We start from the raw sequence: 14,651 nt of genomic DNA, 5'->3' as shown, positions 1-14,651 counted from the left end.
CCAAATTTATTGTGTAAGTTATCGATCGATCGATATCCGAAAAAATCGATCCTGACGTAATTTTGGGGTGTACATATAGTTCGTTTTTTTTGCATTAGAATAAAGTTAACAATCTTGACGAGTTTTATTAAAACACTTTTGAAAAATAAGTCACGGACAATATGTAACAATTATGAATCAAATACGATTATTTATATTCTTTTGCTTTTAAAAGTCAAGTTACTGATTTTAAAAAAGTTTTTCAATTAGAAGACACGTCAAGATCGCGTAGTGTTTTTGGGATAAATATCGAAAACCCGATTCTCACAGATCCCGGTGTTTTTGGGTTCTTTCAACTCAGAATCACTAGAATATTCAATTCTGATGATAAAATAAAATGTCCCAAAAATTTGTATGAAAATTGTACATTCCACCACGTCACGCACATACAAGTGAAAAAAAATTTCATAGTAAAACGTGACGTAATGGAATGGACATTTTGGGACATCTTTTTTAGGGTTCCGTACCCAAAGGGTAAAACGGGACCCTATTACTAAGACTTCGCTGTCCGTCCGTCCGTCCGTCCGTCCGTCTGTCACCAGGCTGTATCTCACGAACCGTGATAGCTAGACAGTTGAAATTTTCACAGATTATGTATTTCTGTTGCCGCTATAACAACAAATACTAAAAACAGAATAAAATAAAGATTTAAATGGGGCTCCCATACAAAAAACGTGATTTTTGACCGTGGGTGACCGTTCTTTTTTGCTTTTTATTGTTTTTGTTTTTTTGCATTGTGGTGCGGAACCCTTCGTGCGCGAGTCCGACTCGCACTTGCCCGGTTTTTTTAATGGTGGGATGGACAATGCTGTCGATTCTGAGTAGAATGAGCCCAAGAACGTCCAGATGTGAAAGAATCAGGTTTTCAATATTTATTTCTGAAAACGCCCTTTTCTAATGCTAAAAAACGAACGATACCTAACTACCTATTGAAATTTTGGGCATTTGTTACACCTATCTTTTATTATGGGAACAGAAATGTTAAATTTGAGTACGTATCTATGGCGAATTTCTGAGTGATAATTGTTAAGATTATCAGACTAAAAATTAAAAAAAAGATATAGGTACTTTACCATAGTGTCAAAACAAGTGGCGCCAACATCGGAAATACCTATTCACTCACAAGAGTATTATTGAGCACTAATTTATTTCACACATGTATCCGCACACATTTGGTTCTATCAACCAACTGTTTAAGGAGTTTAAATAAATTATCAATATCTCATTATTTGAAGAGAATACAACAAATTGACGTAATTAACAAAAGGTTTATAAATAGACACATTTACGTATCCGTAATGAGTTTAAAATGATGTAAGCATTTAAGTATCTTGATTTATAGATTAACTTTTAAATAATGCATGTTAATTAAAAGATGTAATGTTTTGAAAACGTGTGTTTGTTGTCGGTGTAGATTGGAGCCGGTGTAACTTTATTTGACGTTCATAATAATTATATCTTTATTAGATATTACATAATATGACACTTATTTGTAGACTTCAAACGTTTAGGATACACGGCAGGGCATTGCCACGTATGTGGACGTCCTAGGCCAGGGGTCTCCAACCTTCTTTACCTGAAGGCCATATTGCGCCTCAGAATTTTCGCGAGGGCGACCGTCGGCGCCGGGGTGGTGTATCAGGGGGGGGGGAGGGTAGTGTATCTGTTTGCTACTGTTGGGCCTCAACACCTGGAGCCTGGCTCCCGCGGGCCGGATTGGAACGCTTCGCGGGCCGGGGTTTGGAGATCACTAGTATCATAAATATAGGGTTGGCAACTTAATGTTGACAATTTAACCAGATTGGGCAATTATTCCCGTCTGGACTGGCTTTTAGAGTACGTATTATTATTCTGTTATTACATATCAGACGTCTTAGGATAATGAAAATGCCACGTATGTTCACAATACGTTTAATTCGTGTACTTACACATTCAGTATTTTCATAACTTTAGTAAAAGAAACGAATTCTTGTAGTGTCAGGATGATTTCAGCAAATTATTTCTTTGGAACAATAGTTTACACTCCGTACATAAATCGGATGGTTAACGCAATAAAACATATTATATGAAATTAATTTGTATTATCGCAATCCTATATGAAATTAATTTGTAGGTATTATTGGAATTTGATATCACTTAACTTTAACAAGAACATAATTATTACTTAAGGGAATGTTACATTTTCATTTATGTGAAAAATATAATGATATAAATTATAGGTAGGTAGGTACATGTTATACCTATATTTGTTACACTGAGCGTTTTCACAATTTAAATTGTTAGGTACTTTGACAAAATATAAACAAAAAAATATATTCAATAATAATTATATAAACAAGTAGGTAATGTTTTTTTTTACAAATAAATAACATTATTATAAATAATATTTTTGGTAACATAACGTTTTTAATTAAAATAGAACTTCGCCTTCGTTGCTGTGCGTTTCACAGAAATGTTGAAGATCTATAAAAAATAGAACTTTCAAAGTCAAAACAGAGTACTTATCATAATAGTCCATTTATGATACAAATAATTTTGATTTCCATCTAAAAGTTTAAGACACATTTATCTAATATTAAAACGTTTATTTAATCATAACTCGTATTATTCGATCTATTACAATAAAAATTCAAAAATGTAATTCTTATTTATATTATTCACAGGTACTTAAAGAATAACTTTTAATATTATATACATAGTATAATTTGAATATATTATTAATTGTTATTCTTTTGAATACCTATTAGGGCTCGGAACCGGTTTTTCTTTCAATCCCAAAATAACCCAGTACTTTTAATTATTTTATGTTCTTTACGTAGGACTGGATTATGTATTTAGGTAACAACTTCGTATTATTAGATTGTCCTATTAAATATGAAATAATAAACCAAAGAACGAAAAAGAACGTAATAAAACCGGTATTTTTTGTATGTAGAAAAAACCGGTTTCGAGCCTTGGTAGGTATGTAATTGCTTATTTCGCGTTTGAATGATGTGTTGTGACATTATTTCATATTAATGTGCTTTATATGAATTTATATACCTACAAATGGAGGAAAACAAAAAAAAGGACAACCATTCCAACCAAAAAATATAAATAAATGTCATATAACTTAATAAAAGTGGTATGAACAATGAGACATATGAAATATTTCAAAATACATTGCCAAGAAATGGATCAAACTAATGTTCTGAACTTCTGAATGTCGTTTATGAAACGAAGCCAACTGATTTTTTGCTTCGGCAGGTAGGTATATTGGCATTTTAAACTGAGTCTTAGTTATTATACATTGCTAGATATAAAGTCACTAATAACTGCAGTACCTATCTAAAGGAAAAGAGTCGTCATATCGTGATATCCTGGCAGTCAACGTACGGTACAATATTTAACTGTTCTAGCCTCCTAAGACCCAGCCATACAAATGACAAACCCAAAATTTTCCACTAAAATTTGAACCTATTGTGCAGGGAATAGAGTTGATTTTTATTTGTTTGAAAATTTAAGGAAACAAGAGATATGCAAATCTGTTTCAATTGAATAAGGTTCAAATTTCATCGAACTGAAGAAGTACTATAGGTAGGGCCGTGGGCCTTAGGAGACTAGGCTACGGATTTCAAATGGTTCTATCCTATCCACCATAAAAATATAAATATTGCACATGGTAGCTTCATAAGCAAATGGACGTAATAATGTTCCTCGGAAAACGAAACATCGACTAGCATCATAATACTTTCAGCTTCAAACAAATATTAATGTCAACAGTAATAAACTAATGTCTTATTTGAAAAATAATTGATCGAAGTCACAATAATTATTCTCGTAAAAATCTCTTATAATCTATTAGTTAATATTTTATTCTAAAACATCCGATACATCACGGTATCAGGCCAAGAAACGAATATTCTATTTTAAAAGTTTTCAAGTTGCATACTTTTGAGATATTTCTATTTTTTTGTACATATTTAAACATGTTTTCTAAATCTCCTATCACCCAGAAAGAAAGTACATTAGTATGTTTTTTTTTATACAGTGACTAAATTTTTTTTATCGTATGTTCATGTTGATGACAGGTTTACATACTTTAATCATAATCATAAAATTCTAGGTGTTTTTACTGTCAAGATTGAATTGGAGTAAGATTGAGACAAATGTTTATTGTACAAAAAAATGGAAATCGCTCATGTATACAAAGTTTATATACAATACCGAGACCTCTAAGTTTTAGATTGCTACAACGTTTGACACAACCTACAATACAGTACGAAGTTTTAAAATAGAATTTCGCGAAGTAATGCTAGATCACAGTCTATGTAAATAATACATCAATAAGATAAACATTTATCTAAGTATTCGATTTACAAGAAAAACGAACACCTAAATGGTGTTGCTACTATTACTTCTCTAAGGCATTTATTCGAAAGTTGCCGTAGTTAAAAAGTAATAAGTCAAGATATCAAATAAATTATTAAATAAAAAGTATAATTGAAATCTATCTAAAACTAACCAATTTAACGACACGCTTGTTATACAGGTTGTTTGGTACATCGTTTGCCAAATTAAAACGGCAGATAGGTTGAGTCATTTGCTATCTTCTCAGGCTTAGAAATTTTTAATTTGGCGCACATTTTTTTTTCACTTCTATGCCAGTTTTTCGACAAATTTCAAATTTTTACTTGCGTAGTAGTAAAAAAAACCATGGCCAGTTTTATTTTTCTAGGCATGAGAAGATATTAGCAAATGACTCAACCTATCTGCCGTTTTAATTTGGCAAACGATGTATCAAACACCCTGTATAACCTATATCGAATGCTTATTGACATGCACAGATGTTACTTAACTGTCATCGTGCGCGTCTATAGGCGTCGTCGGCAGTCAATGGGTTAAGAAAATAATTTTCGACTTGTGATATTATGTAAATTGTCACTTAATAAATAAAATTGTATTTATTCGTATAAAAATTACAATAAATTATAAATAATCAAGGCAATTATGCCTAAGTTTTTTGTTAAAATATTTTTGGTAAGCGCTGAAACTTGGTAACTGAAATACATCAAATTAAAACTATAAGAATCAACAAACTAGATAATCCACAATCTCAAATATTATTCACTAAAAGTAGTAGGTACTGTTCAAGTAGATGAATCTCTAAGACTTATTAAATATTCTAATGTTTTATAACACGTTTTCAAGTATTGGTACCTACTTCATTTAATTCAGCTACACCAAATAAAATCCAGTCGTATCATATTTTCTCATTTCAATTGCTATTACAATTACTAACTAGGTAAGTAATTGGTAAGAAAAAGACGTATTATTTTATTAAACAATTGCACAACTTTTATAAAACAGGAATAACCGCAATTTCGAACTCAGTAGCGTTTTCCTATAAGAATACACTATTAGTAGTAGAAATGTATAGAATTGCATCTAAACGACATTTCATCGTAACTGGAGCGCAGAGTATAATATAGGGGTTATTACCTACATCTATCCTTTCCGGACACTGAGAGGGACAGGGAAAGGAATACGTTTCTCTGTATCTCTTAAGAAGGTAGGAGAAGGATAGGTGTAAATAATAACCCCTTAATGGTTTCAGTTCAATCGATCGATTTGGACGGCTTCACTCGATCCGGCTTCTCGGTGCTACTCTGACTGCTCCTGTTAACAAATTAAGAAATAATATACCGTTCCAGCTCTTGAACCGCCGGTCGGCTCTTTGGGCTCATTTAGACTATGCACTGACACCCTGTATGTTTAATTTTGCTAGTCTGCTCTGGCTCTTCTTGCACCGGCGGCTGGCTCTCTCTTTATAGTATTTGCAGAGATTGATATGACAGACTTTCCAGTTAAAACTTAAACGTCAAAACATATGGCACAGGTGGCCTTTAAGGTCTCTCCCCACTACACCGTATCATACCATGACCGTGCTATGAACGTATCAGGCACGGAATCTAACGCGATACGGCCTACTATGCCCACTACACCGTGTCCACATTGTACATAACGGGTTTAGTGCCCGTAGTAACCGCGCATCATACCCATAGCATCCCTCTATAATCCCCGTAGCATCCGCGTTTCATCCTCTTAGTACCCGCGTTTTATTCGCGAGGGCAATACTCGTCAGAAAGAGCCAGCGAATAGTTATCAGACTGGTAAGAGCGAGCAAGAAATATAGCAACGCGTTTATAACGGGCTTATATAGAACGGTCACCATACGCGGTTAAAAGTGTTAAAACCCGTATGCGCACCGTTTCGCCGCCTGCACGCAGCGTTCTATCAACGTTGCGTGCCATGCACGGAGCGTTTCGGCACCGGCAAAATATCCTCGCCGATTATTTTTGACGGTCCGTGCATGGCACGCGACGGGTATGGTCGGTGACGGAACGGGCTAGTGGGCATAGTCTCATACTTTTCATACAAAGAATAGTTTTTTACCTGACACGTTCATAGCACGGTCATGGTATGGTACGGTGTAGTGGGCAGAGACCTTTATGTTTAATCTTGCTAGTCTGCTCCGGCTCTTTTTTCACCGGTATCTGGCTCTTTATAATATTTCTAGGGATTGATATTACAGACTTACCAGTTAAAACTTAAACGTCACAACATATGACACAGACACCCTTTATGTTTAATCTTGCTAGTCTGCTCCGGCTCTTTTTGCGCCGGTATCTGGCTCTTTATTATATTCGTAGGGATTGTCATGACAGACTTACCAGTTAAAACTTAAACGTCACAACATATGACACAGACGCCCTTTATGTTTAATCTTGCTAGTCTGCTCCGGCTCTTTTTGCGCCGGTATCTGGCTCTTTATTATATACGTAGGGATTGTCATGACAGACTTACCAGTTAAAACTTAAACGTCACAACATATGGCACAGGCGGCCTTTATGTTTAATCTTGCTAGTCTGCTACGGCTCTTTTTGTACCGGTGGCTGGCTCTTTATAATATTTGTAGGGATTGATATGACAGACTTACCAGTTAAAACTTAAACGTCACAACATATGGCACAGGCGGCCTTTATGTTTAATCTTGCTAGTCTGCTGCGGCTCTTCTGGCACCGGCGGCTGGCTCTCCGGCCTCTTTATGCTTGACCTCTCCTCCCGGTAGCTGGGCGCCGCGTACATTGATCTGCAAGAGGCTTTGGTTTCACTTTGATTTTACAACTGTTTGAGGTAAGTCAATAACTGAAAATATTAAAAAAAATCTGGAATTACGGTCAATGGCAATCAAGGGGCCTGGGCTGTAACCGCGAAAATCGAAGTTCGCAAATTGCGGGGATTTTTCTCTGTCACTCTAATTACGCATTCATTCGAGTAAAAGAGAAAGATCCCCGCAATTCGCGAATTTCGGTTTTCGCGGTAGCCCCTCTGATTCTCGACACTAAGCTGTGAACTATGAAATTACCTAATCAATAGGGATGTTTCCTGTTTTTAAAATAAATTATTCCACACCACGCACGAAATAAAGCACCAGAAAAATAATAGAGTTATTTTTGGACACTACTCGTATTTCTATTTAATAAATTCGAAAAAATTATAACTTGACCCTGACGTCATTGTTCTGTATTTCATAGAGATTCCATAGTGGCTAATTCGGCAGTCAACTACCCTATTGTATGGATTTGTACTAAGATATATGGACCTATTGCCTGTGTTAAGTACTGACGATTTCCGTATAAAATATACCTAATAAAAGACATGTTTCTCTTTTATAGGTAATAAAACTAATAAATAAACAATGTATTTGTAGGTATAAAATTTTGACAAACGCGCTGTTTATACAAAATATTTAAAACGCATTAAATGTTATTTGATAAATAGGTAAATAAAATGTATAAAACTAACTGTTACCACTACAATTATTAGAATATTATTATATCATACAACTGACTTGTGTAATATACTAACCTAGTAAGTTTGCTCCTTGCCGACCTTGATGTAAAGTTCCCACTCTTCCCCCTTCTTAGCGAGTGGAAAGGAGTCTTTATAGGCTTGGCTAGAGCCATGGACGTTTCGGCGGCGGTCTTAGCACAGTTTAACGTAGTCACAGTAAATTCCACGTCTTTGATTGGCTCACTAGAGGCTGTAAAAAGAATTGTATGTTCCCAAATTAAACTAGTGTCAAAAAAAGATGAATGGGTTTAATGTGTTGATAATTTTGATAGAGTTAGACCAAGAGAAGGCCGCAATGATTTTGATAGCCCACGCAGTGCAACTGTTATTTATACGCCATACTCGTAATTTCATAGAAGTTTGACGTTTATAATAACACTTGCACTGCGTGTGGTATCAAAACCTTTGCAGACTTATCTTGGTCTAACTCTAATAAATAGGGAATGCAAATCGGTTATTTTTTGTATGGCAATAATCGGTTTTTAACCGAAACCGCGGTTATTTCCATACAAAAAATAACCGATTTGCATTCCCTACTAATAAACTAATGTTAACTTTGTCTTCATTTATAAAATTATGTAAACAACGAATATCAAAAATAACCTACCAGTAAACTCCTCAATAGGCTTATCAATAGTGTCATGGTCGATCCACGTGAGCCCCATCTCCACCTTCTCCGCGAGGTCCTGCCACCGGTTTCGGTTGTCCAGGGTGCCTGTGTACAGGGGCTGGATCCAGGGGAACGTGTCCGAGAGCACCCTGTATAGCGGCAGGCAGATCATGTCGATGAAGCCTACTTGCATTTGGGGCAGCTCGTCTTTTTTTTCTCTGTAAAATAAAGGAAAAAATCGAAAAAATAGTACATCGTGCAACATGGGGCGTAAGTTGAATATTGCAAACGAGAGTAAGTTAAATCGCGACGGCTTGCCGGAGCGATTTATAGACTCGAGTTTGCAATATTATTACGCCCCGAGTTACACACAATATTTTTCATCACACTTGCGATATAAAAATTAAGTATAAAGACAAAAAAACTGTTAATTATGGCACTAGAAACTTCATAAGTCCCTAGGGAGAACGCTTTTTCTATAACTCCCGCTAAACCTGCGTGCAATTCCACATTTACTGAGCGAGTGTGATGAAAATAATATTTACTCTCCATAATAGACATTGGGGAAGGGTAAAAAGAGAATAATTGAAAGAATTGAGACTCGGGTGTATTAAGTAACAACCTCTACCTCTCAAGAAGACACCGAGACTCGAACTCGCGACTCCAGAGTATCTGACGTCCGCGCTTTCAATTCAGCCACAAAACATTATATTTGATACAAAGTAGGGAACGTAAACCGGTTTTTATTTGTATGAAATTTCGGTTAATAACCGGTTTTTCCATTCAATTAAAAACCAGTTGTGAATGTATGCGTTGGCCGAGCGGTCACCGACTCAAAACCGATAATTAAGTATGTGTGCGTGTGTCACGAAATCACAGCTCCGTCGTAGCGACTTCCGTGAGCGTGTGTTCATGTAGATGTGTAGAAGGTCAAGTACCTGTCCATCATAGCAATGGGCTGCTGGTTGAGCTGCAGCTTCTCCAAGTCCCCCTGGTCGAAGAACTCGTCAGCGACCAGCTTGGCCACCTTATGCTTACCCCCCAAGGCTTGGCGATGGTTATACTTCTATATAGAAGGTCAAGTACCTATCCATCATAGCAATGGGCTGCTTGTTGAGCTGCAGCTTCTCCAAGTCGCCCTGGTCGAAGAACTCGTCAGCGACCAGCTTGGCGACCTTATGCTTACCCCCCAAGGCTTGGCGATGGTTATACTTCTATATAGAAGGTCAAGTACCTGTCCATCATAGCAATGGGCTGCTGGTTGAGCTGCAGCTTCTCCAAGTCCCCCTGGTCGAAGAACTCGTCAGCGACCAGCTTGGCGACCTTATGCTTACCCCCCAAGGCTTGGCGATGGTTATACTTCTATATAGAAGGTCAAGTACCTGTCCATCATAGCAATGGGCTGCTGGTTGAGCTGCAGCTTCTCCAAGTCCCCCTGGTCGAAGAACTCGTCAGCGACCAGCTTGGCCACCTTATGCTTACCCCCCAAGGCTTGGCGATGGTTATACTTCTATATAGAAAGTCAAGTACCTGTCCATCGTAGCAATGGGCTGCTGGTTGAGCTGCAGCTTTTCCAAGTCTCCCTGGTCGAAGAACTCATCAGCGACCAGCTTGGCGACCTTATGCTGCACCTCCCAAGGCTTGGCGATGGTTATACTTCTATATAGAAGGTCAAGTACCTGTCCATCATAGCAATGGGCTGCTGGTTGAGCTGCAGCTTCTCCAAGTCCCCCTGGTCGAAGAACTCGTCAGCGACCAGCTTGGCCACCTTATGCTGCACCTCCCAAGGCTTGGCAATGGCTGACACGTCGCAGGCTGTCATCATCATGCCGCATAGTACTGTAAAACGTAAGTAATAGGTACTTATAAGAAAAAGTACGTATAATATAATGATACTTGAATTGATAGTAAATTTAAGGGGGTCCCTTTGTTTGACATAGTTATTGAAAGTCATAATGTAATGATTGTCAGATTATAATTAGTCATAATTCTGAAGCCGTTACCTTTTCAGGATTTTCGTAGGGTTATCCTATAAGATAGGTTAGGTTTGTTTTACAGCAATCCTGAAACGTTACGCGTTTCTGAGAAAAACCAAATGATGACTAACGAAAATGTGGACAAACAGTACATTTTATTACTTAAAACTTTATGGGAAACAATAGAGACCCAAGTTTAAGGCAACTTGGGTTCGCAACTGCGGGAATCTTATTTATATATTTTTTTAATCATTATGGATTTAGAAACGTGAATTTTATGGAGAAGTTTGACTCAGGAGTTTGTTTACTTAGGACAAATGGAGCTAAAATGCGTCATCAAGACATAACTTTGGTTTACATCTTCTCTATTAACGTCATTCTTTGATTTCTGAACAGTCTACGTTTAAATATGCCTATTGCCGAGAACCAGTAAAATCAATATGCAATGATTTTTGACAAGATAGGTACCTATTTAAGCTCTATTCTGTAAAGGGTTGGTTTAATTATTACTTATTGTTACCCTATTCATTAAGCCAAGATAACAGACAAGGAATAAAATAATTACAACAACCGACGAGGTACCTAAATTAAAAACCGGTTAATTCGAATAGAAATTATACCGGTATTCGGCCCCTGGATTTTAGATACTGTTACCAGCCCCGGTCCCGTAGACAACATGCCAATCGCTATTGCTCCGTAGTGAACAAAACGCAAATGTCACTGTCACATTAATATAACGAAGAGTGATAAGACACAAAGCGATTCGATGGCGGAGCGATTGTTACCTTGGCTAGGCTGCCTGATGTTAATGTAAGCTCAAAACCGGTTAATACTTACACTCTTTCTTCTCCTGACTCTGCCAGTCGAACTCCCCATTGTCGACCAGCTCTAGGAACTTGGATTTCTTCTTGAAATACATCGCCAGGTCTGTTGAAAGTATGGCCGTTTCTACCACCCGCATTACGTCTTTATAATCGCACGGGGAGAGAGCCTGAAATAGAAAGATTAATATTTTAAATACAGATTGCAGTTTTTAAAACTCGTCAATTCTGTATAATATTTAAAACTTTCACGCTTTGAACACATATTAAGTCTAGGGTTTCTGCAAGAGAATTCTCGAGGCGAGAAATCTCGAGAAATCTAGGACAGATTTCGTCGAGTCGAGACGGAAAAAAAACACTCAATGCCTCGAGAACTCGAGAAATAAATCTCTTGTGATAAGTAAAAAGAAAACACGCGTATAACACGTGCTATGTCTATAGTGCAGTATAGTGTTATTGTTTAGGTAGTTAAATAAATTTAAGCAATGTTTTTTTGAAGTGAAAACTTCTTTAGTGGCTCTGTGCACTTTTTGTGATGGGGAAAAAATGTTAAACTCGCGAGAGCGTAAGACGTTAAACGGACATGTGACCTGATCGAAAAACTGTTACAATGTCATTGAGTTTTCACTTCTGCCGGCACTCCCGGAGTGCAACCCGTTGTTTTTTTTACGTTTACAAGTACTTAAAACATTTATTTGGTAGTTAACCAACCAAATAAAAAACTGCCTTGATCTGTCCCCTATCCTATCGTTCTGGCTTCATCCAATTTTCACGATTTGAAACTTTTGAACTGTCATGACGTGTCTTTTTATTAAAAAAAGTAAAAAACGCTTTAAAATAAATAAGTAACTATTATTTGTGAAAGCAAAGTAATTTGAACTATCGTATATGATTTGTAATTTTTACATATTTGCGGTGATTTAATTTTCAAAATTGTTTTTCAATAAAAAGACTCGTGAAAATTCGTCTAAATTACTATTAATAAATCAAATCATCCCGATATATTCCTATTAGCAAAATATCACAATTTTATCAGCTTCATTGTTACGTTGACTATTTCGTAGTAAAACTTCTGTAAGTTTGTCACATCGAGTTAAATTTATTGACTTGAATATTCTTGCCTAATATAATACCATAGACACCTATACCTATTACCACAATACTGTGGTTTGATAAAATGTTGTTAAATAGGCACCTAAAGAAATACACTATAGCATATCACATCACCGGCGCGCATGCCTGCACCTATAGTTTTTTTTTGTTTGTTGTTTAATTTATTGATTATTAAGTGCAATTAATGGTAACTTAAAAATTTACCCTATGGTGGATTACTGATCTCTCCTACGATTCCTATGAGTCTGATTTGTGATAAAGCAAAAAAATTAAAATAACATGGTGTTTTTTGATATTTTCAAAATTTCTCGAGATCCTCGAGAAACTCGAGAAATCTTGGTCGAGAATTCCCGTGCCTCGAGAAATTAAAAAGGTCGAGAAACCAGAAACCCTAATTAAGTCAGTGAAACCTGTGTCGGTACGGTAAATAAAGGCGATAAATTATTCGCGATAGACCCATTTATAAATGTGATTCGTCAACTTTATCTCTGAGGTTTTCTTGAGGCACATTTAAGGTTCTTCAAAAAAGGACTTTAAAGGCTTCTAAAATCTTCAAAGCGCAATCTGCGGATGTAAGCTTCCTTAAGCTGCGGTAACCGCTTTTTATCAGGCGGGCCGTATAACCGCTTGTCACAGACTTGATATAAAAAATCCTAAATTACTCATGACCTTGCTAATACGTAGACAGGAGAATTAACATTGATATTTCTCTATTCTTATTAAGCATTTGTTTTTAATTAGGCTTAAACTTAATAGGCTACGGTGACTGCTTAACATCAGGCGGGCCGTATGCTTGTTTGCCACCGACGTATAACCGACCGTAGTATAAATTATAAAAACCGGTTTATGAACCGGTTTGTGAAGTTTACCGGTTTCCATTTTAGCTACTAGCTACCTAAAGTAAAAGGCTAGGTTAGCTTCTTTAAGTTGCAGAAAGATGTTGAAAAGTTAAATCGCAGTAATCGCGCAAAAAGAAAACTTACCTGAAATATATTATTGCTTTCACTATTTAAAATCATGACGCACTGGTCAAAATGGTGATGCTCCATAGTCGATGTCGAATACAAAATTGCCAGAGGACTTTCTGTCTTCGTTTGAAATGCGTTATTCGTCCCTCGATGATCCAGGTCATGACATAGGCAAGCTACTAGTAAACCTAGGATTTCTAGGTCCGACATGAATCGCTCCATCTTGCCTGTCTTTAGCATCGCGAACATAGTTTGTGCTACGTTTAAGGCGTGTCGCCAGTTGTGGTATTTTACTGGTCTATAGTTCTTCTTGACGCTTAGTATCCAACGACATAAGACCTGGAAAAATATCATCATAACAATTAATGCACTAGAAAGTAATACTGGCAAAAAATATCACTTTGCGTATTTATCTTTTTATTGCTGTAAAATGTAATTCGTAAAGGTTGTAGGTATTGTAATAGCTTCAAATAATGCTTGACCAGGCTTGAAAACATCAGTCAGCAGCAGAAGTTGTTAAGTGGGCGAGGTGTTCAAAATTACCTTGGCACGCTCTTCTTCTCTTAACAATCTCAACTCAACTCGCGTGAAGATAATTTTGAACACCTGGCCCGCTTAGCATGTTCTGCTGCTGTCTGTAGCTACACAATAGTGTTTTTGTGCTTACGTCATAAGGTATGTGGAACTTCTCAACCAAGTTGCACTGGAGGAACATTCTGAGCGTCGCTCTGCACGTGTCTTCGTCAGAAAGGTCGAAGTCTGAAAATGAAGAAAGGGGACGTTAAAACACAATTTTTCACATTGGATGCGGATCAACATGCCGCTCCGCCGGTGTGCGAGTGAGACATCGCCATATACCACAGACAAAACATCCTCTAGACTGAGCATAGTCGCGCTACCCTCTCTGCCACGCATACGGTAATTTTACTCCATGTTCGAGTCGAAAGTGTCTTTGTGTGACGTCCGTGTCTTTGAACGGACCAATCACGGCACGGGACTTCGCTCACCTCGTCTCACGCACCCCCATATTTTTGGCATCATCGGTTGCATGAAATAATTGCTCTAAACTCGGTCTAGAGGATTCCTAGTCTATGCCATATACACACCTACGTGGATCTGCATCACTGTGATAACCTAGCATAATGGAAGGATTCACCATAAAGGAAGACTCACGTTACTGGGCCGTAAATATGTTTATATTTACCAATAAAGTCTGTATTCTGTCCGG

General features: G+C 37.1%; 1 protein-coding gene across 1 annotated transcript in view; it reads right to left on the bottom strand.

Annotated features, from left to right (window-relative positions):
* Window positions 1-1,934: 1,934 nt before the first annotated feature.
* Window positions 1,935-14,651, bottom strand: part of LOC134675256 (cGMP-specific 3',5'-cyclic phosphodiesterase-like) — a 72,058-nt gene continuing 59,341 nt past the window's right edge. Inside the window, exons 11-18 of the mRNA XM_063533475.1 lie at window positions 14,091-14,182; window positions 13,439-13,762; window positions 11,359-11,512; window positions 10,225-10,384; window positions 8,543-8,763; window positions 7,951-8,125; window positions 7,019-7,171; window positions 1,935-5,697 (exon numbers count right to left, since the gene is read on the bottom strand). Coding sequence (XP_063389545.1) covers window positions 7,036-7,171; window positions 7,951-8,125; window positions 8,543-8,763; window positions 10,225-10,384; window positions 11,359-11,512; window positions 13,439-13,762; window positions 14,091-14,182 — 1,262 coding nt within the window. The 3' untranslated portion in view covers window positions 1,935-5,697; window positions 7,019-7,035. The remainder of the gene's footprint in view (window positions 5,698-7,018; window positions 7,172-7,950; window positions 8,126-8,542; window positions 8,764-10,224; window positions 10,385-11,358; window positions 11,513-13,438; window positions 13,763-14,090; window positions 14,183-14,651) is intronic.

Source organism: Cydia fagiglandana, chromosome 21 (assembly GCF_963556715.1).
Source record: "Cydia fagiglandana chromosome 21, ilCydFagi1.1, whole genome shotgun sequence".
Taxonomy (NCBI): Eukaryota; Metazoa; Arthropoda; class Insecta; order Lepidoptera; family Tortricidae; genus Cydia; species Cydia fagiglandana.
The sequence above is the reverse complement of the archived record's forward strand: the minus strand, read 5'-3'. Positions and strand labels throughout refer to the sequence as shown.